Source organism: Oryzias latipes, chromosome 5 (assembly GCF_053564925.1).
Source record: "Oryzias latipes strain Hd-rR chromosome 5, Olatipes_Hd-rR_3.1".
NCBI lineage: Eukaryota > Metazoa > Chordata > Actinopteri > Beloniformes > Adrianichthyidae > Oryzias > Oryzias latipes.
Window position 1 is genome coordinate 19127565 of NC_136241.1, and position 23889 is coordinate 19151453.

Below are 23889 nucleotides of genomic sequence, written 5' to 3' on the forward strand. Positions count from 1 at the left end.
AAAAAACGCTTTTGAAAAAGAGCGTATTTGTGACTTAGAAAATATGAGCGGGCCAACTGTTTCAAACTCTCAGCAAAGGGGACATAAAGTGAGAGCAGGGTTGCCCCGCACAAATGGTCCTGCCCACAACTACAGCTGTTCTGCTGAAACTATGTTCTAGAAAACAACACATTTTTTGATTTTGGCTAAAAATGGCATAGTCATTATTAAAAGACCACTCGGAAAGCTTTGAAAAGGGCTCTTCCCTTTTATTTTAGGATATCCTCTCCACATTGGTGCCCTAGAGAGCATATGATGCTCAGTTTGCTTCCATACTAATGGATGGAACACACTGAAGTGGAAATGTAGCATTCATTTATTTCTGAAACTGGTCTGAGTGAAAACGCACCGCTTTCTTCACTGAAATGAGCTGCTCTTCCTGACAATCAGAGCTTCAGGGCGACACAGGAAACCAAACATTTGCTGAGCCTGCCAATCACAAGGGTGACACATTTTACCGTTCGGCTCTAGAACACTCATTAGCAGCTGAAGATCGGTGAAGTGACAAAAACTTTGTGTAGGGGTGGGGTTTCTAGACTGTTGCTGAGGTGGTTTGTAACATTTTAGCTGACAGTCATTTCTTGCCTTTCCCTCTGTTCAATCATGCTTCATCAGCTTAAAGGGGATAAAGAAGTTTGCTTACCAGCCCCAAGTCACGACAGACCAAACCATGAACAGTGAGAATGAAATCTCATCAACAGATTACAGCCTTGAGCATGTCTTCGTTTCCAAAAATATGTAATGCATTGCACATGGGCACTAAATGTTTTCCATATGCGGGAGTCTTGTGTGTTGTTAAGGCTCTGCTGTCTGTACCCCAAAACTAGTGCTGTGTCATCAAAAAATGGAGCTCTCGCTCCTGTCGACTTCCCAAGTGAGAAGAGATTTTTAAACGTGTGATTTGTGTTGAGGCATCTGTCTGTTCATTGTTCATTCTCAATTCCAAGAAAAATTGTGACTGTTCTCAGCAAATCCTACTGAATCAGCGTGAACCAGTTGCCAGTTGAGAACCATTTCTTATACATGACTGTTGTCAGTGTGTTGGAGACTTGCACCACTAAACATCAGCCAACAGAACAGAGACTAGAGCTGACAGAACAGAGCTGTTCTGGGTTTGATAACTCAGACTGTACTTTGGGGTCAAATGTACTTGGTTTTCTATTTGGTGGTTTGTCATTGTCTTTGCACTACAATGAATGCATTTTTAGCAGAATTAACAGTTCCATTATTGTCACTCGGGCAGAAGTGAATCAAATCTGTCTGTTGACTCTCTAAAAAACACAGACATATATTGGCTGCCTGGTGATGCCACGTGGTGCCCTTCCGCTGTGGTTTTCTTTCTCCTTGTGGTACTCTCCAACCTTGTCTCACATGGCATCCTCCTTCACCACCTTTTCATGTTTCTCTGTGGCCCACTCAACCGTGGATGTTGCTTTTATGATCTCTTGTTATGATCTTTATTCCCTCGCAGCCTTCTCCTTGTTTGGAAACCTCTTGGTGTGCTGCCTCGGGGTGGAAAGGCAGAACAAATGTGATTCACTCCGACGCCAGCATCCAATCCTGTGGCTGCGATAGTCTTGGCAATGCAGAGGCACAAATCCTGACGCACTCATGCTCTTGTAGCGCTCCCTGTCCTGTATGGGGTGCCTTCTGCTGGATGGCGTGTTCCACATACCAGACGGAGGCCAGAACAGGCACCAAACACCCTTGAGCTGCGGTGCTGAGATGTGATTAGGAGTAGTGGATATCAACTCTGTCTTTTCACAGATTGTTGCTGTTGTAGCTTTTGGCATAGCCTAAATTTTTGCAGACTCCAGCCACTTATTAGGACTCTAATGTTGATTATTTGCATGTTATTTCCCTAGTATTGCCGACAGTGCCCACTGTGTGCCCATGCAACATTGTGTGTTTGTCCTGGAATCTAATATTTTCGTTTGCGTTCACTTAGTATTGATGAGCTGCTCCAATATTCAAAGATTAGCTGCAACTTTTTTGTCATAAAGTACAACACGGGAAACAAAAGGATGCTGTTTAAACCATTAACTATCTTTGTTTAATTTCCTTTTCCATAAAAACCAACATGGCTTCCTGAGCAGGATGCAGCCTCCATGATTCACTGTTTACATTAAAATCCTTTTCTTTACTTGTGCCCAAACTGTTTAGATTTACATTTTCATGAAACCAGAGACAAAAGGCAGAAGAAAACTCCCTTTAGTGTTTCAAATGTTCTCCTCCAGATTGGTGGGCTGCTCAACTTTTTCTTGGTTGTTGACTTTGAGGCTCACCATGATGAAGAGCCTTCATAACAATTTTTCGTGAAACAAGTCCAAAGGAAACCAGTTCAGCAACAATGGTTCTTGCATGCATCCAAGGATTCTTGTTGACATTTTGGACGTTTTGATCTCTAAAGTTGTACAAATGACATACTTTGATGTGCTCACACCCAGATTTGCTTTTCCTTCTACATCACAAATCATGTTGGTGTTCTGAAGACTTCTTCTGAATGTTATTGAAATCTTCCTATGTGTGACGAATTCCAGCCTGACTTCTTTACTGTTTTACAGGAAATAATCAATGATTCTAAAACAGTTTCTAATATAAAAAGTTCACCGCCAGACTTTTACTTTAGGACAGTCCTAAGGCCTCTGTACAAAGAAATGGAGAAGGGTAATCCTTTCCCCACCTTCATGTGGTTTGGTTGATTTCCCTCACCACTGGAAGCAAACCAAAGACTAAAGTGGACAAAACTTAAAGACCCAATTGTTTTTAACATGTACTTTTAGCTTTTTTCTGATGATGGAGGAAAGAAAATTGCTTTATTCATATCGTTGTAAATCAGAAGTAAATGAAAAAGTTCCATCTGAAAAAGTTTGTAGCAGTGACGTAAAAGCTAGAACTGGTGGGCCACAAGCTCCCTGCTCCGCTCTATTCTGATCCGTCCGGCTGTAGACGACTAGATCCATGTAGGTCTTCATTTTCCTCATCTGAGCTGACATCTGGCTCAAAACTTTATGACTGGACAGCTCCAATATTGCTGGCCAATTTTGTTGCACTGCTAATGTTAGGTTAGGGGTGTGAGGGCTGTAAGCTAGTGGAGAGGCGTATAAACAGATGGGTGACCTCAGAGGAAAAGTTCTGATGAACTCCTGCTGACGTTGGGTCTGACAGTGTAAATATGCTCTTACATCATAGGGAAAATTCTAACTCTTTTAACTCTTGGGTTAAAAAATGGTGAAAAACTTCCAGGTAAAAAAAACTTTTCAATTTTTACCAATAGGCAACTGTTGCCAAAATAAGAGATCAGTTTTGAATAAATTCAGATATCGATATTGAAAAGAAGGCATTTCTGATTTTAAATAAATGTACGAGTAAATTTAGTACGTCCTCATTTTTTTATTCACTCATCTTTGTTCTAGTGTCTAAACATGTGACACCTCAGTCATTCTTCTTTCATCTGATCCTCTAAAGCAGTGACACCTTTGACTCTGATGTGGGCTATGCAGTCCTGGTCGATTTTAAGCATGCCCATGCTGACATCATGTTCCCCCCGTTTGTGTCTGTGTAACGTCACTGTGAAGCCTGCTTCAAACGGAAATCTCCTTTCACAGTTGCATGCATTCTTTTACTGAATTGCTCCACAGCAGGACTGTCTGCATGCTCTCTGGGCGACTGTGTGGGAAGCAGGTTGTGATGTCATGTGCGGGTCAGCAGAAGGACATTGTTGTTCCTATGTCTGTGGCTCTAAAGGGGGTGTAAGCAGGCTGTGTCCACGAGGAGAGCCAACTCAGACGGGCCGCACAGAGGCCCGACTGTGGCCTGGAAAGGCACGAGGAGCGCCAGGAGCCTGGGGGGCAAATAAATACACCGCCAAAAGCCTGTTGGGAGAAGTGTGAATAAAGTCAGAAGGTGAAACACAGGATTTTGTGTGGGACCCCTCCCTCCACTTTGCCCCTGTCGCAGCTCCTTCTGTCTCCCTCACACTTTTCCTTTTACACACCCCTCGTATGGAGGTTCACAGTTCAAATAAACAGGAGCAGGAGCTGCAGTCCATGACGGGTTTCTCTCAGGGTACTGCTTTCTTTTGCGTCTTCTTAATGGGCCGTGCTTTAAATAGCAAACTCAAGGGAGCAGCTGTAAGAAGAGAATGAAGTGGGTGACGAAAAAGCTGCAGACAGATGGAGACTCAAATGTGACTGCCGTGTCAGACAGAAATGCGTGCAGACCTGCTATTCAAAACAGTACTTTGCTTTAAAAGGGTAGTGGAAGTGAAGGATTGAAGGTCTGTCTTTCCTCTGAGTTGCCTTCACCCTGAATGTTTGACCTCTGTTTGATAAAAGGTCTTTAATGAGGCTTGGTGGGACTCATCCCTCCCTGCTTTAGCTTACTACTACTGCTGCTGCTGCTGCTGCTGAGTCTGTCCTTGTGTTTGCTGGTTGCAGTCTTATAATCAGAGCTTTTATTTGCCTGTGGTCAAAAATATTATGAGAATTTCAGATCCTGGAATTGGCAAATTCCTTTTGTGATTCTTGCGGTCCACAGACCAGGAGGACACCGTGGTGGGAGGAGTGTGCTATTGATGACAGAACGTGTAATGCCAGGTTCACACCTGGCTTGGAAACGTGTGTTCAAGCGACCGCTTCCAATAAAAGGTCTATGTAAACACTATATATGCCGATTTTGGGATTCCGCATTCTAAACTCTTGCGTTCACAAAATGCTCGGTCACTGAACCCAGCAGTAAATGTTACACCAATAGAACTTTAACCAATCAGGGACTCTGGTTTGGTAGTAACAAATGGATGGCGTCCCTTTTAACTCACAAACATGCCAACTGTTTAAAATGTGATCATTTAAGAGAAATTAATGACAGTTTGTGCTCAGTCGGAATTCTATGACACCAAGTATTTCATATATCTGTATAGAGCTGTAAAAGAAAAAGCCCGGAGCAAAATTCCCAAGATTTGCACTGCTTAGACATTTCACACCAAGCCTCTTCTAACTGTAGGTGGCGGACATATAGGCTACTAAACAGTAGATAAAGAAAAAGAGTCCTTTCTCAGCTTGTTTGGCGTGAACATCCAAATATTAAACACGTGTTCAAGAAACAGGCGTCTCACTCCCGGTGTGACCTTTGCTTTAGATTGTGCTGTTCAGCCATCGCTCCTGTCCTAAGAAAAATTGTAAAAACTTTAGTAGGTGAGGATTAACAGTTAAATTTGGACATTTGTGCAGAAACTTTTTCCAACTCAAAGAGCACTGTAAAAATCCAAACAGGATAAAAATGCAAGTTTTATTTTAATTATCACTTTAGATAAACATTTCAAATTAAAAAAGAACAATTTGCATCATGGTTTCATGTTAATGCTTTGAACACTTTGCTTTAAAGGGTTTTGAATAATGTCAGCACTGCGCCTCCCACCACAAATAGGTTGCAATTTGTAGTTAATGAGCGGATACAACATCATAGAGAAAAACCTCAAGCTATATCCCCTCTTAGCCAACATGACTCATGGGGTAGAACTTTCTTCACTGCACACATGCTTATTTTCCTAATGGGAAATACCATTCAGTTTGTTGAAACAACTGCCTTCTGCACATCCAGCTGGAATGTACAGATAACAAATATGTTGTACAATTATGCACTCGGCTTTCTAAACAATTTTTTGAGTGTTTTTAGTGAATAGAAAGAACTAAGATGAGGTTGAAAAATGTGACCCCCGTCTGCTATAGCCCCCATTTCCTCTGGTAAATATTCAAACACATGCATTTTAATTGAGAGGGAGTATTTATTTTTTTAAGTTTAATTTAAAGCATCATAATTCTCTGTTGATGCCTAACATGTGTTGAGAAAATTTAACCTCATAAGCAACACTTCATTGGTTTCCTTCTTTAATAATGGCTTTCGCACTGCAGCTTTCTAAACCGATGCAATAGAATTGATCCTACATGTGACGAATGTAAAATCATCAGAGGCTGCTCCAGTTCACGTTTTGGGTTTTTGACTAAAATACGATGTTTTGAGATAATTTTGTTAAAAATTCAGTAAGTTCAGTAAGTTTCTCTACATTATTAGCACAACGCTGGATCCTTTCAAACGGAAGTGGGGCTCCACTATTGACTGTATAAGAGAACTGGACTGAGTGACCCCTCCCCCTCACGTTCGTGAGGGGGGGAAGAGACTCCAATTTTAATTGGAGTCTCTTCTCTCTCTCTCTCTCTCATGCACACTGTTCTGAATTTCCCCTCAGCTGAATCCGAGCTGGCTGTCTGGAGGTTCTGGGGGGAAGGGGGGGGGGGACTGGGTCTAATGATGTTTTGGGGTAGGGTTTGTGTCCAAAAATTCAGTTAATGATTTCGTTCAAATTTGGGCGTTTAAAAATGTTTTGTAATGTTCTGCCATGTTCTGGTGCTGAATTTCTGATAGTTTGATTAGTGTTTTTCTCTGGCTTTCTAAACTCCTTTCCTCTTTCTATGTAAATTTTAATTTTTAAAGTGCCACTTGATTATTAAAGGTGTTTTAAAACTCATCTCTGTCGATCGTTCGTTCGTAACTCTATGCTGTGATTATAATTTGTGTAAATGTTGACAGCAGGAGGGAGGTAAATGACTTTTGTATTATTCACTGTTAATGTTTGAACATCTGGTCGGCTTCTTTGTCTGAGATCTCTGCTGAGGCTTAGTGAGCACCAGGGTTTTATCAGCCAAGGTGAGTTCTTTTTTTTCCTTTAGAAATCTGAGAGAACAGGATGTGAAGGGTCAGCATCAGTCTGCAGCAAAGTCCTCTCTTCCTATTTCTATCTTGAAGAGAAGCAGCAGGAACATCGGTGGAGAATGAATGAGAGAGCTGAGTCAGAGAAGTGGCTGCAGGGTGGTGGATGTGGGAGGCGAGTGGTTCATTCATGAAGCCACAAATGCATTCTGGATGAGAGATGTGGCTTTATGCATTACAGCCATAAAAATCTGAGACTTTGGTGGAACCCTTTCAGAGCAGGCTGTTATTCAGATGGAAAAGTCTATCGTGTTTATCAAACTCTGGGTTCTTCAAAGCTTAGATGCATTTTCTGTCCATTTCCATTGCTTCCAACAGATGTTAAGCTAGCATTTCTTTGTTTTTCCCAAATAGAAATGTGTGTTCTTGAACAGGAAAACAATCGGAAATCCACATGTATTTGAGAGGAGCTCTTTGGGAGCTGAGTGGCATCACTTTAAAGGCTCCTGTCTACAGCTGGAATGGACAGTCTGATGGATAGAAAGCAGTCTGAGCTTGTTGCTTTCCATGCCGAAGAGCCCTTATGTGAATGGACCTGCAGGGGCGCAAAATAGTTTTCTGTCCCCACAAGAAGTCATTCGGCAAGGTCACCTCATTCCCCCAGGCCGTAATGTAAGAAACTAAGTGTCCATGTCCTTCCTGTCTGCCCCTCCCTCTTCCCTGTCCTTTCCTTTCTGTCTGTCTCCGTCGTATTTCCCCTCTTTGGCTTAATGACTTGCACAGAGCTCTGTATCAGTGAGGCTTGTGCTGCAGGAGTTTGTGCGCTAACGAACCCCCTAGCTAATTAGAATTACAGCCAAGCTGGCCCGTCTCCTCGTTTCCTCTGCCATTTCCCTCTTTCTGGACAAATACAATTTCACCCCTCGACTGGTGTGGAATTAATCTGGTTAATGTTCAGCACAGGGTAATGAATGGCTGCTTATCTGTAGGGAACACAGGAACAGAGGGGGCCCCAGGATGGAATGACCACAGCAAGCCCCCAGTCGATTAAGAATAAAATAATTTGATGTAGGCAGGGTAGTTCCCAAACTTTGTCAGGTCACTCTGAAAGAGAATATAACGAAGCTCTAACTTTACTTTAATGATGCTTCTGGACTTAAGGATCTTACAATATTAGCCTGAATTGCTCCTACAATTTAATGTGAAAGTGTAAGCTTGGCTGTGGTAGTTGTACCTCTCTTGGTGAGTGAAGTGCTACTACCCCAGGTGGAGGAGTTTAAATATCTTAGGGTCTTGATCACGAGTGAGGGAAGAACGACACCGGTCCGTTGTGGTGAAGAGAGAGCTGAGCGAGAAGGCAAAGCTCTCAATTTACCGGTCAACCTTCGTTCCAGTACTCTCCTATGGTCATGAGCTCTGGGTCATGACCGAAAGAATGAGATCCTGAACACAAGCGGCTGAGATGAGCTTCCTCCGTAGGGTGGCTGGGCGCTCCCTTAGAAATAGGGTGAGAAGCTCGGTCACTTGTAGAAAGCTCGGAGTAGAACCGCTGTTTCCCCACATCGAGAGGAGCCCATTGAGTAAGCTCAGGCATCTGGTCCAGATGCTTCCTGCACATCTCCCTTGAGATGGTGTTCTGGGCATGTCCATCCCACTGGGCGGAGGCCCCTGGGAAGACGCAGGACACACTGGAGAGACAATGTCTCTCAGCTGGCCTGGGAACACCTCGGGGGTCCCCCAAGAGGAGATGGAGGAAGTGGCCCAGAGAAGGAAGTCTGGGCATCTTTGCTTAGACTGCTGCCAGACCTGGAGGAGCAGAAGGAGATGGATGAATGGATGGATGGATGGAATGTTAAAGATTTTGGATATTTTTCTTTTTTGGCTATTATTCAATGTTTCAACAGCGATGAATTTAGAAGAACAAACTGCAACAGAGGAAATTTCCTTCTTTTAGTAATGATGACTCCAAATAGTTACTCTCACCAGACAGGAAGTCCTTCAAACCTGTCCCGCATAGCAGCAAAAACATGCATGACATTACATTTAACAATGATTAACAAATCACCTTTTTCAACTTCAGAGCCTTAGATTAATTTTACCCTCAAAATTGTATATTTTTTAAACAAATTAAAGACAATGTAATTTATTTATTTGAAATGTTTTTAGGATTTAAGTTAAATATATATTTCCCATCACATTTAAAAAAAAGATTTAAAGCAAAACAAAAACAGCAAATAAAAAACAAAATGCTATCAATATAAGTAGCAGAAACTTGTGATGACTTTTTACAAAAATTCAGCCTAAAACTGCAAAAGACATTAGCTGCAAAAGAAAATTATGTATTTTACCAGAAACACATCAATGGATGAATATGGCAGATGGTGAAGTTTGTCTGAAATGTACTAATTTTTATTAGTTTAGCCACATTGATCTCAAAACTTGTTTTGGATTTCTGGTGTTATTATTTTTTTTCACAAATTTAATCAAGACCCTAACCCAGAAAATTAAGACAACATTTGTGACTGTTTGAGTAGGAATTATTTTTTGTCCATTTTTGGACTCATGTCAGAGAAGAAACGCTTTTAGAATCAGATGAAAAAACAGAGACCCACTTCAAACATTGTGAGGTGTGCTAAAAACTCATTTGTTAATGCTGCTGATATTTAGTAAATTTGGTTTCATTTATAGATAATTTCTATTTCTGAATCTGTGAGGTGCCGTTTCCAGCATATAGGCTGCATTGTTGGAGCCATTTAATCAATTGTATGTGCAAAATGGTGCAACAAGTCATGACACCTTTTGGTAAAGCTAGAAAGTTATCTAGAAGATGATTTTGTTCTATTGTTGACTTTTGCATCAAATGATTTAAGAAAATAAAATATGGCTAAAAACTGTATTCTAGTTTTTCCATAACAAGAAAGTAAAGTTTGTTCTTAAAGAAGAACCTACTATTGCACTTTTCGTGAAATTAAAAAACTAAACTGAAAGCTTGGGCCTCACCATGGAGTCCAAACAAACCTTTGAGCTGACAGAGAAACAGAAAACCACATTCTAGGTAGGAATTCACTTTAGGAGCAGGAGCAGAAAGAAAGGAAGAAAAGCTTTATGGGAAGTGAGTTTCTTCACTCACATGTCTGAGCTTTCAGCTGTTGGAGTTAGTCCCAGCTGCCTTGTGTGTTGACTCTGGAGTGATAGCCATCAACATTTGCCACATGAAAAGAGGAGAGATCAGTGTTGCTGGAAAAGACAGATGAGGAAACTTTGTTAGGAAGTCTGCCACAATTTAATTCCAGATAAAACCATTTTTCTTTTTTCTTTTAAGTGGAAATGTATTTTTAACCATACCAGGAGATACATAAATCACTTCCTGTTCTAATAAGACAGGATTATTGTTTATGCAGGATAAAACCATTTGAGCCTGAAATGCTTTACATGCACCCCAGCTAGACTTCTGGCCTCAGGGAACTTGTATTTATGAGACTACTCATCCTGTGCTTTGATAAAGACAAAAGAAAAAAAAGGTTTGTGATTGCTTAGAAAAGGGATTAAAACTTGTTTAACTAGCAGTCTAAAATAACCAAACATTGGCTCTCTGTGAATGCTGGAATAAATGTAAAACCCGTATCCTAAGCTGGCCTCCAAACATTAAATCAGCTCTCTCGTGGCATTAAAAGCAGCTCATGGCAGGTCTGTGAGCGGTTAAATTGGGAAAGGGAATGACTTACTGAAAGAAGAGGCGGTACCCTGACCAACTGTTCTGTGGTCGTTCTGCATGATGGACGCTGTCACTTTAGGCCTCTTTTAAAATATTGTGGACAGACCATAAGTACAGCTCGGTTCTGATTGATACTTCTATGTTTGTAAAGAGATTATAAATTATCATGGATTTAACATGAAGAGAGTTGCTCTGCCGTGTGCAGAAGAGACATGCAAACTGAAAGATGGTTTGTAGGACAAAATGGAGCTTCCATCACAAGCTGGAGCAACTGCAATGAAGCAAGGGGAAAGAACATTAGATTTGCAAAAGCAACTTAAAGGAAGTTTTTTTTTAAACAGGTAGAAATTATTTTGCCTCAAACTACCATTCAAGAACTCTACACCATGCTTTCCATAGGCCAGTATTTGCCTGTTTTTCCTCCTTTTAAACCAATTTTTTTTCAGTCTAGGAGGACATGAGCATACACATTGACCCTGGTGTCTTTGGTCCACACTGGTGTTAGTTTCTTTGGATCTTCTTTTGGTAATCATCAAGCAAACTCTGCCTGGGAAAAACGAACGCTTCAGTTTTCTTGCAAATGAACCCTGCTGTGATTCACTGCAGTGTAGATGCCAACAAGCCCTCCAGTGGGGGCAAAGAGTGGAAGTGAGTCAAACAGACAAATAAATATTGTGAGGCACAGTGCATTTTGAGTAGGAAGAAACATTTCCTAATCAGATTGTGTCATAAACCTTCTGTTATCTGTAACACTGGTGCTTTGCAAACCCATATTATTGTGTTACAGTGTTTTGCCATCACTTTAGAGGATTTTAGAAAATAAAAACAAAACATCTGATCCATGAACTTCCTGTGGTGGTAATGGCGGTGGTGTGTTCATGCTGGTCAAAAGAAAAAAGAAAAATAACATACTTTTTTTGTCCCTGGAAAAATAGATACTGTGCAGGAAGTAAACTTTTATCAGTTTATCGGGTTCTTTTTTTGCCAGGTTATTATCAAATACGCAGGTCTTCAACAGCCATATTAGGCAAGTTTTAATATCCATCAGGATATTAAGTGGTTCCATTTATGATCATTTTCAAAAAAAGGATTTGCCTATTATTAATGATGTCAAATTCTGCCATTGTAAACAAAGGGTTTCAATGCCTTTTTCAGTCAAAGTACGTTTTAAATAAAAAATGACCCCTTGTTTTCCCCAAAATTGACTTGAAATTGATTAACGTTTTTGACAGCAAAACGAAACGCAAACAAACCATTTTTGTCCCTTTTTTGTTTTGTCCTTGTTGAATGACCAATTAACTTGGTAAAAGGTATTCACTGTTTTATTTTATCTAGTTGATTTTCATTGGTCTATAACTCTTTTGTGCCTCTTCGGCTAATGCTCTTGTTCTCATGTTAAACAACCCTCTTGTGTTTACAGTGACTAACTGACTGCTGCCTGTCTGAGTCGAAGCCAGCCTCCTGCTGCTCTTCTGCTCCCTCTCTGCCTGTGCTGTGCTGAGCTGAGCCATTTGATTCAAGGGAATGTCTCAATTCACATGCAAAGTCTGCAAGAGCACCACTTAGGAAGGCTGCTAATTACACCAATGTTGAGATGCTGACTTACTGACATCACACCAGGGTACTGGCTCCAGGGAAAAGCAGAGAAGAAAGCTTCGATGAAGTCTGCAGAAAGAAGCCAGGGTCTGACAGGAAGCATACAGACTTGCTTTCAAATTAAAAGGAAGACATGATAGCTGTTTATTTTTTTATACTTCAAAATGAATTATTACTAAATGCGAACAATATGTGTGTGTTTCTAAGTACATAAAACATGTCGTTTTTTTTAATGAATTTAAAAAGAGTTACTTACAAAAATAAAACACTTTACTATTTTCCTTGTAGTTAACAAACCAGCATTTTCTTAATGTGACATTCTAGAAACCAGATTGCATGTTTCATTTATTAGTACCGGTACATTTTTACAAGTGTTGAAAGATTGTTCATTTTTTTGACAAGCAATGCAAAGCTGGTGCTAGAAAAGAGGCCACAAAAACCTCAAAGTCATAGATGAAGTAGCGCTGGTTAAAGGATCTTCCAGCATTGAGTCTGGCAGAGGTCTATCCATCTTCCAAACTAGATGTCCCTTCTTCTTTTTCCTAAGTATTTTAGTTAAAAAAACAAATTGCACCTGGGTGGCTCAGTTGACTGTGTGTAGGACTGGCACATGGGAAACCAGGGTTTGTTTCCCAGGGGGCACAATGAGCTGAATCCAGTATGGGTCTTTGGGCAATACCCTTCACACTACTGCCCACCTGTAGCCACAAGGGAACTCAAGCCTCGGTCCCCCATGTGCCCGTCCACGGCCTGGATAAAATACAGGGTTGGATCAGGAAGGGCATCCAGCGTAAAATTCTCTGCCAAGCCAAATATGTGGATCAGTCGAAGCTGATTCGCTGTGGTGACCCTTGAGGGGATGTGCTGAAAGGTGAACAACAAAATTTTATCTTCAAAAATACAGTTCCAATCAATTTTATTGTGATTTCATACTCATTGTTTAGCATCCTGCCAATTGCAGTGGTGTCGCACCACTACGCCCAACTGCCACATTTTGTTTCCGCTGTTAGTGATGTGGAAGCAAGTAAAACTCATTAGAAAGAGCAAATAAATGAATAAATACATACAAAATATTTAGGAAATTACACCCTAACCTCTAACTATGAGCCATGCTGTGGTTATTACACAGAACTGATCAGTTGATGCTACTAATGCGATTGGTGAGGTAGTAAACACATAACATTTCATCAAAAGTGCAGTTAAAATCAATGACCTTACTCTTTGTAGTCAGACTATTTTTTTCTTTATGCACTAATCATTTTTCATCTACAATCAATAGCGCAAAGATTTATTTAGGATGTGGACATATTTGCTTTGTTTGACCTTCAATTCTTCCTTTAATTTATGTGATTTAGCCTTTTCATATTTTAATTTTAAAATATAAATTTTAAATAAATTTCTCGTTTTAAAGCCAGTAAAGTATATGGAAATCAGTTTAATCAACTTGAGCGTTTTTTTCCAGGCTGTTAACGTGTTGTGCGCCTTATTTTGAAAGGGTAACCGGAAGTGACACTTTTCTCACCCCTTGCTTGGCATCTCCTCCCGATTAAAGCGCTGCAGCTGAAGACCGTGTTATTCAGCTGCAGGATCTGCTCCTGCTGCACGCCTTAGTTGGAGCTTTGCAGTGAAAGGAGTTACCTCTCTTTTTGGGGGACTGCCGGTTTTTCTGCTGAAATCTTTCCAGTTTGGATCCGTCAATGAATGCTGACGCGCTCTAAGTTGGCTGCACGTTTTTGTTTTTCCTAAACTCCTGTGCGTCTTTGGAGCGCATGGGGATTTGGACGGACGGGGTTAGATGTAGCGGAGAGGTGTGGATCATCATGCAGACTGGTGTGTTTTCGTGGCAACGGCGTGGATGTGGAGTTTTGTGGCTGATTCTGCAATGAGGAGCGTGTTCTTTCAAAGCAGCAGCAGCAGCTCAAGCGCAGAAGTCGGAGCTGTACTTTCGCTCCGTTTGTAAGAAGGTAAACAGCAGTGTGTGTCCCCCTCCTCACTTTTATTTAAGGCATTTACCTTTATTCCAATTTTAGGACTAAGTGTTCAATTGTGTGCTTAAAACTATTTTGGAGACGGTTTAAAGGCTCATTGTTTGCAGCAATGTTTTTCTGATTTTGTCTTAAGATTACCTTCAGTTTTATTTGGGAAGCGCCCCCCACTCCCACCCCCACAGCACAGTGATCAGGCTCCTGTGTGCTGTGGACCGTGTGTCAAATGCATTGGACCTCACAATAAACAAACAGGCAAATAAGAGGGCTAAACTGTCTTAATTAATTCGTGTTTTCGAGTCTTGTTATGATGTTGTTGCAAACTGCACAAAAATGACACCCCAAAATACTAGATTGATGTTTAATTTGTATACTTTTAACAGAAATGTTAGCAGTGAAAAGGCACAGGATTGGGCTACAATAGGGGCTACTGTGGGGGGTGTCAGCTGTAATCAGGGGGAGCTCAAAAACTAACCCAATCTGACAGGAATCTATATGACAACCTAATAATATTTCCAACATTTATAATAATCTACAACTTGCTGGAAAAGTAACAGATTAAAGGGCAATACAATGTTCAAATGCACTGTAAAAAAACGTACAGTGCACACCCTTCCTCCTTTCTATTCAGACTGTTCGATATATGGCTTGCTGGTTCACAAATGTCCTAATGATCTCTCACCAAACTGCTGATTTCTGATTGTGGTTGGGTAAGTATTGGGTGCCTGGCCCTTCCACGACCCCAATGTCAAAAAATAAATAAATACACGTCAGCCACCTCAATATCTTCAGCAAATATGCATAGAATTCAAAGGCAGGTAGGAAAAAAATGTCTTTTGTTTAGTTTGGTTACCAAGTTTCATTTATTTGCCCTGAATTTTGTTGTTTTAATGTCCATGTATGTTCATGTGATACTAATCTTTGTTTCTTAGAAATGTAAAATTTCAAATATGCCACAGATTTTTGGTATCCTGTTAAAGACCCAGTTTGTTAAAAAATAATGTTTTGGTGTTTTTAACATGTTCTTGTAGCATTTTTCTCATGATAGCAGACATATATAAGGAAAAATAAGATTAAAATTGCATTTTTGAGTATTTCTTTATTCAAATCAATTTGAAACAGGAACAGACAAAAAATTATCTTGGAAAAAGCTTGTCCTTATTTGTGTAAAATCTACAATCTAGACTCAAGCTCTCTGCTCCGCTCCACTCTGATGCATCCACTTGCAGACAAATAGATCCATTTACGGCTTTGTTTTCCTCGTCTGAGCTGGCACCTGACTCAAAACTGTGCGACTCGATGGTTTCAATATTGCATGCCATTTTTGTTCCGTGGCTAACATTAGGTTGGGGTTGTGAGATGCTGTAAGCCAGCGGGAGAGTATGTAAACAGATAGATGATGGAAAGTGGAGGCGGGCTTGCTCCCCGCCAGCAGTCCCGCCTGCAACTTTTGGCTAAAAATCCCATAAATATAATTAAAAGACCACTGCGAACACTTTTAAAATGGACCAAAAGGAGCGGGTCTTCAATCTTCTTTTATTATCCCTTAAAAAATGATAACTTGCTTTGTTGGATCAGATGTTCATACAATCTAAAGATGGGGGGGGGCTCGGGTTGTCCATATTTCTGTTCGTCAGGGTGAATACACTTTTCAAATCAAAGTCCTTGGCTTTGACGAATTCCTCCTTTTTTTAGGTGCCTTTTTTGTCAAAAGATCTCGACTTTGTCCAATAATAAATAATTGTGGGAAAATTACTCCAAAGCAACAAAACTACATGTTTTTCTTGAGGTTCTCTCAAGTTAAATTGGGTATTATCCTGATCGTTTGTCTGTTGTGACCAGGACTTTGTAAACCCATAGTCTAAATGGTTTTGACAGGTGGATGCAGGCCTAATCCTTCCTTTGCAATACACGGCTTCAGGTTCCTGCTAATTGTATTTTATTCAAGATATCTGTTTGAAGCCTGCTTCTTGTCAGGAACGCCTTAGTCTTGTTTGTTACTGATTTCCTTTTAAGTGCTCAGTATTTATTTCCCCGTTGTGCCTCAATGGTTTTCTCTGCTTTAATATTGCTCAGCTGTGAAACGCAAAGCCAATTACGGAGTACATTGGAGCAGTCTTTGGGAGATGTGATTCTGATCTGACTGTCCAGATTGATGAAGTGGAAGAGCTGCATTGGATTAAGGAAAGAAAGCCCCTTAGAAGAGGCACTTGTGCGACCAGCTCCAGAGAATGTATACTTGTGCATTTTAGACCAAATCTGTAACAATAAAGATACCTTTTTTTCCGCTGTACAGAACATCTCCCCTTGTAAGGGGACGAAGACCCCATAGATAAAAACAAAATAACACCCAAACTTCAAATTTTGAAGCTCTTCGGTCTGTTGAAAAAAGAAATCCTGGTTATTCTCATTAAATGCTGAACGGGTTTAAGATCTTTGACCATTTGAAGCAGCAGTGGGCTTTGGTCTGTGAGGACAATCAAACCCAGGTTTTGTATTAAAGCCATCTATTACCCGGGCAACATGTTGGAGATCAGGACGATAATGATTAACTGAAAATGGGGAATCATTGTTCACTGACATTGCAGTTACAGCAACTGCTACCTAAAAAAAGTATCACCTCCATGTTTCAGGCCGACCACTCGCTCTAGCCGACCAATAACACATCGGCCCTTTACGCCCCCCCTCAGAGATAAAACGGTCTGATTATACTTAAAAGAGGAAACATGACTCTTTGCTTCCTTCTTTTGACATCAAGCATTTTAGGGCGACTCTGATGTACTTGAGCTGTAAAACCAGAGCTATTAAATCTGATCTTATTCAAATCATGCAGCTTACATGTGGAAGCCCCGAGATTAAGTTTCAGCGGAGGGGAAATCCCACGAATGTCCGTGAAGTGTGTTAATAAAATAGGCTCCCAAAGTGTCCTCTGTCAGAAGATATCAAGATGTTTGTAGTCACTGGAGTAAAATTCTCATCGCACATCTGGACTGAGTGAGCCGAAAACCTGGTCTTCTCCCAAAGTTGCTAGATTCCTTGTGTCCACTAGGAATCCCTGAGAGATTGAAGTGTGTGAGGGTGGAGTTTCCTTTTGTTAAAGGCTTTTCTTTACATCAGTTTGTCTTAACCTTTAACAAGCTAGCAGCAGTCGGGAACAATGACGGATGGGTACATATATATATATATATATATATATATATATATATATATATATATATATATATATATATATATATATATATATATATATATATATATATATATATATATATATATATATATATATATATATATATATATATATATTGGGGGGGTTCCTGATCCCCTGATGTCCTGTCCTGCTCTCAGCCAAAGATTGAGTGCCCTTGTAGATGTGTGAGATTTAAACGTGTATCCCATCCTGAAAATTAACCCTGATTTATTAATAAGGGCAAGTAAGCCGGGCTGTAACGAGGCAGGCTGAGTCCCCCAGGCTATGACAGGGTACTGCAGTGAAAGTACCAGCTCCAGAGTGTCTGAATGACAGTTTTCTGATCACTTCTTCAGCCTGTGCTGCATGCTTGCTCTTTCGATCAGTATTCAGGATGCTGTAGCTACTCGGCAAGTTTAATTCAATATTTTTCTTCTCCATACACGGCAGGAGCTAAAGTCTGTTAGCTGTCTGGCAGATGGCTAAGAAGTGACGACTGACAGTTTGTCCAACTTGACCCATTCGGTTAGCGCTTGACTCTTCAGGATTACGTGCTCATGACTACTTGTGGAATGTCAGACGGACAGTTTCGTCAGAGCCTCTTTAGAGTTTTCTGCTCTTTTAGCCGAATCTATCAGCAATTTGTCAAACTAATTGAGGAGCTCTGTTAACTTGAGCTTAACCTTTGGACAAGAACTGTCCCTCCAACGAAAAAAACATGATGAGACTTGGCTTGCTCCGCAGATTGTACTTTTATGCCCTGTGAGCATTTTGCAACAACAGGTATTTAACACAAACAACTTATAGGAAAAGTTGTGGAAAGAAGAAGGAAAGCAGTCTTTCGCAGCTGTGCCATAAAAATCGAGTGCAGGATTTAGATTGAGACGGGATCATGAAAATATCTGGGTTTTGTACTTTGTGTGTGAGCACACTGTAACAGATCCTAATCTGCTCAAGACTTGTCTGTCAAACATCGTCCTGAGTGTCCTTAAGCTGCTCCGTACGGCTGACTGTCAGACAGACAGGCATCCATCTGAGAAGATAATAAGATTGTCTCCCCGGTTTAGCCGCCTGCGGAGGTTAGGGGTTAGTGGAGTTTGACCTTTTGGCCACCCGGTTTCCATTTTAAGGGCTTAGGACTGTCAAGAACAGAAGAATCTGTACGCTTGCTGTGTTTCTACCGTTAGCATCAGAATACAGAGCTGGGCTTCCCAGTGTTTGTAGGGTAACTGCAGAGTGATGCACAAATAGCTTCAGCTCTGCCAAGTGGCGCTCTGATATTTAAAGGGTGAAATCACCCATTCAGGTATGCAACCATCTTGTAGCTGTCACAGCAAAGCGTCTGCTCATGTTTCAGATGAAAATGTTCCACAGACCGTGTGGGTTGTTGTTTGCATAGTCTTGCTTTCAGTGGTTGTGTTGTGGTAATTTACATATCCTGTTTGGGATTTTGTCCACATACTTGGTTCCCAAGAGGACTGTTGAGCATTCCCTTTGTGGCGCCTGAATTTTACTGCAACAAGAAGCCTTGACCCGTCGGTTCGGTTTATTTTTGTTGCTTTCTGTGCCTAATTAGAGTCCCCAAGCAGCAACGGTAGCACAGCCTTGTTTTCTTAGGACGCTACACAGTTTCGTTCTTTCCACCCTAAATAGAAAGTGGGCATTGTACTATTTTGCACCAATTCCAGTTTATGTATCTTTAAAGTAAAATTCTCCAGTTTGATGATTGCCTACTTGATGTTCACCATTCAAACCATTTGCTTGAACCTGTGGTATGTGTTTGTCCATTTTTGCAGAAAGATTTGTGTGCACTGTAAGTGTCGCCGCGAGGAGCATGCAGTGACAGCCATGCCTGTAGAGATGGAGAAGATGGTCACCAAGCTGATGTATGACTTCCAGAGGAACTCCACCTCAGATGACGACTCTGGCTGCGCCCTGGAGGAGTACGCTTGGGTTCCACCAGGACTTAAACCAGAACAGGTACTCTGGACCACTGCATTCATGCTGGAAAATTCAAAAAATGCAGCTTGACTTGTTGCGTCTTTTTATGGTTTGTGGTTGTGTACTGTATTTTTTCGCACTATAAGGCATGCTTGAAAGCCTTAATTTTATTATTATTAAAAAAATAATCTGGAGCACCTTATACAGTGTTCCCCCGCTTATTCGTGTTTCAATATTCGCAGCTTCACGTATTCGCAGATTTTTTTTTCCAGTCACGTGACTCCTCCGGTTCATCACAAAAAACTCAGCTCAAGACGCTTGTATGAGACTTTTGAGTCCGAAAGGAGGTGCTGCCCGAGTTTCGGGGGGGGGGGGGGGGGGGGCAGCTTCCTTGTCGGCAGCTAAATAATATTTTATAGCGAGCAGTCCCCTGCAAGGGGAAATGGCATCAGCTCACTCAGAAGCAGTTGGAAGATATCCTGATGCGCTGAGGAAGATAATCGCGGAAAATAGTTATCATTATGGATGAAACTGGCCACTTCTAAAAGAAGATGCCCTCTTGCACTTAACTACTGAAGGAAGAAGCACAGGCTCCTGGGTTATGGCACAGAGTGACACTCCTAATGTGCGTTATAAAGTATGCTACGTTACAGACTATTGCTCTTCACAAAGCATCAGAGATGTTTCAAAAGTGTTTTTGATTTGATTTTGAGTAAGAATCTGTGACGGACATTCTTCACCTGCTTGAGGGGGGGGGGGGGGACTCCATTTTCATGGATTCTGCATATTTACGGATATGGGGGGAGAACTGTGCATAGATTAATTCTAATGTTTGTTTGAGTGTTACACTAAGATGGCTAACGTAGCGGTTTCTAACTGTTTTACAGTAGATTTAATGGCCCTTAAGAACACTGAGCCAACCTTGGATAGTGCATTAAATGGCTTCATAGGTGTTGGGGCAAATCCTCCAACAATGCTATTGTCGCTGTAGGAGAGTACATGTGGGAGGGTCTCCTGGTTTATTGGACTACACAAGAGTTTATAGATGCTGTTTTCATTTTGTTGATGAGCTGGTCAATACATTGTTTGCACAGGTTTCACCTCGGAGAGCTGAGAGCAGCTATTTTTTTAGCGCCCTTCAGGGTCACACTTATAACTCTAAGCCCAATTAGGTTCTGCGGGTATAGGACCTCTACCAGTAAGGTAATAGGTCTTACAGTGTAGGTAAAGGACCAATTTCTCATCTCCTCCCCCCATATGAAGAGAAATACTCATCTTTATGGAAATTTGTCTGATTTGAAATTCTGAACTGATTTGGTAGAACAGTCTTAATAGCCAGGGTTTATTCTAGGCAGGTTCTATTACCATCATAAAAAGCCAATTTAGGCTGTGGAAACTAGTTGTGCAACATTTTGCAGAGGAGTGGGAGTAAACAAAAACTAAAGCTGAGGATTTAAATGGGGGGTTTTAGATTTCCCCACTGGAAGCCTGAGCTCTCTTTCAGTCCACTTTCAGCCAACATTCTGTAATGAGAGATTCCCGCACTGTGTTCCGTCATTCATGGATTTCTTAGGGATTAGGAGGGATAACGCTGAACTTTACATGGACTCTCTGTAAAAAGTAAAAAAAAAAAAAAAAGTTAAGGGAAAGTCTTTATCACCAAATGGAGCCATTGTGGAGTCTGTTGGACTTGTTAATGAGCTCAATGTGTCGAAAGCCTCCACTCCTCCTGCTGTCTCCATACTCTAAAATGAATTACATGGATGGTGCCAAGGCACAGTTCATCAGGGCCAGGAATCTGGGAGAAGGTCCAGCGATCATAGTGATCCCATTGAGAGGGAAGCAGGTACAGATAATGGATGAGCGGATGACATTATGGAGCAGAAGCTTCAGTCCCATGCAGAGTTTGTCCTCCAGTCCCATCAGTAGGATTTTATATTTCAGTAAATCATCAGGGTTTTTTCTGTGTGCAACAAATACTTGGATAGCAATTTCATTTCACTTTCAAAAGCATTTGTTTCGTTTAAAAAGGAACGATCGCCCTCAAGTGAACCAGTTTCCTTTCAAACAGCAGCAGGTCAACCTGAATAATAATAGAGGGAGGGACGTTTGACCTGGTACAAAATAACAGTTTCATTCCAAAAATGGAGAGAACCATGGTCATGTGTTTTTTGAAAAGGCACCGTCCCCTTTTACATAAACCATTGTCATTATCAATATTATTATTATCATACACCCACACATCTGCAAATGATTACTACTTGCCTCTCCTGCCATTAAATGTTTTTTGTGCTTTTAAGAATCTCTAGAAGCATCTTCAAAGTGTTTGGTAGACATTTATATTCCCACTTTGATGGATTGTTTGGATAGGGACCGTCTCATCCAGTATCGTCCTGAGGTCAAATTTTTGTTTGGTTTATGACCAAATTCCTTTGAAGTTTATGACATTCCCACAAGTCTGGGCACCTAAGACTCAGTGACTGGTGGTCAGGTCAGTTTATGATTGTGCATTTAAAGACGAGCTTAAAAACGTAAAAGGAATTTGTTCATTTGTCCTGTTGGGTTGGATGTTGACTTGTATTAAAGCAAATACTTTATATTTTTTCCTGCAAATTTTAATAGTATTTAAAAAATACTCGTTTAGAGAAACACATCCAGGGTTTTCCCAATCCCAAAGCCAGAAAGACGAGGCTTTTTGAAAAGAAACACGATCCAAACAAAACTTGCTGTTTAGAAAACAAGAAGAGCGCATGAGAATGTTTTGCTCTTTATTTGAGTACTTCAATAAAGCTGTTAAATCTTAATTAATCATTCTTTAAACTATTTTTCGGTATGGTGGCAAATAGTAAATTGTAAATCCATTTTTATATATCAAATTATACTGTATCTAAGGCTTTGCAATGGACTGGCGACCTATCATGAGTCTACCCTGCCTTCGCCCAATATTAGCTGGGGTAGACTTTAGCAAACTCATGACCATGAGAGGGATTCAGTAGGTGTAGAACATAGATGGGTGGATGGATATTCATTGTGAAGATGTAGGGTTTCAGTTACCTGCCAGTCTTTAGAAGACATTGCTGAGACAGAAGTATCCACACTTGCCCTTGTTGTTCCTGACTGCCAGCATGAGCTGTACGGAAACACCTGCAAGACTTTCTACAGGCCGGTGTAATTAGAAAGTCAGAGTCTCTGTTCTCATCCCCAAATGTAGTTGTGAGAAAGAAAAACTGGGATGTCCGCAAATGTATCGATTACAGGAAGTTGAACATTAAGACTATCAAGGACGCTTATGCTCTTCCCAAATTGGAATAATCTTTTTCTGCGTTAACAGACTCAAGGTGGTTGCACTTATTCACGGGTTGTTATTACCCACCCCTTTTAGTATTATATACAGGATATAAGCTACATTGTCTTGGCAGGACTTGTTCACCGCCAGACCTCAAAACTGCAGCTTTTTGGAACATGTTTTGTAATTTATCATCTGCAGTACGTGCATGTGTGTGTCTGTGTGCACCTCGTGACTCATGGCTGTCTACACTTCAGTCAGTCTTTTGAGGACTATCAGTAAGATCTCGTCCCGCCCTTCATCTCATCCTCCGCTACAGTTGTGAGCTGTGCTCCTGGACGAGGAGTCTTTGTCAGGGAGCCAAAGCAAAGAATAAGGAATTAGGTTACACCTCAAACAAGAGCAGTAAATTAACCCCAACCGCAAGCATGTTAAATATAAAACTGCTTACAATCGAAGAGACAGCTTTGAAGCAGTTCAGTTTAAATATAACTTGCTGCTGGGTTTTCAGGGCTTATCCTGGATGATGCAAACCTCTATTATTCCAGTTCATCTGTTCTTGTCTAACAGACTTGGTGCATTTGCGAAGGACAAAGCTGACGGCTTCTTGTCAGTAAATCCATTCAGCACATCGCCATGTCTTCAAGTTTGACACGACCTTGTCTGGAATTATCGATCGTAAATGTTGTCTCCATGAAAGTCACCACTGTGTTTTTTTGTGTTTATGTGTGTTTCCCTCCTTCTTTAATCTTTATTAAGCAACCCCAACTCACCATTTCTCTTTGAAACCCCGTGGCCTTTCCTGCTTGTTCTAAATCCTCCCTCCTACCAACTCATCTTTAACTGCCTGACCTTTGTTATACCCCAGCCCCCTGTAACAGCGCAATAACAAAAGAGCAATAAATAACTGAAGGTTGACACTTGTTGTCTTCTATAGAAATGCAAAGAATGTAAAGAGTCATTTGGAAAAAACAGGTTGGCGTGAATCTGCAGCAGCATGCAACTCTTGTGCATGTCTGCTGTTTAGGAACTCAGGGTTGCATGTGTTTGTGTGTGAGCACGTCTGACAGGTCAGTGACAGATTTCCTTGTCATTGTGCTGAGATGGAAAAGTGAGGTTCCATTAGGTGCTGGGCTGTAAATCAAAGTGATTGTAAGTGTTTGGTGCATCTCAGCTGTAGGTCACAGTGGTCTGTCTCTGGAAACCAAATATCATTTAAAAGATGGCCTGGAATTTTTACAAATATAACAATAGTAATAATTTAAAAATATTTGGACACTAACATTTAATGGCAAAGAAATAAGACGGAATATAGAAAAAGTGAGATGTTAATGAAAATGCCAGTAAACCTTAGACAAACCAGTCAGAACCAAATGTTGCAGTACCTCCAAACACCACTAGAGGCAGGTTTCAAAATGAACCACATGTT

General features: G+C 40.9%; 1 protein-coding gene across 3 annotated transcripts in view; it reads left to right on the top strand.

The window, feature by feature from the left end:
- The window catches only part of prickle2b (prickle homolog 2b), a 96730-nt gene that overhangs the window by 64506 nt on the left and 8335 nt on the right, over window positions 1-23889 (top strand). For 2 of the 3 annotated variants that reach the window (XM_011475082.4, XM_078947382.1), the window contains one exon: window positions 19030-19213. In XM_011475082.4, coding sequence (XP_011473384.1) covers window positions 19030-19213 — 184 coding nt within the window. Of the gene's footprint in view, window positions 1-13580; window positions 14023-19029; window positions 19214-23889 lie in introns of those variants that run through there. The other variant, XM_011475083.4, reaches the window with a different exon arrangement.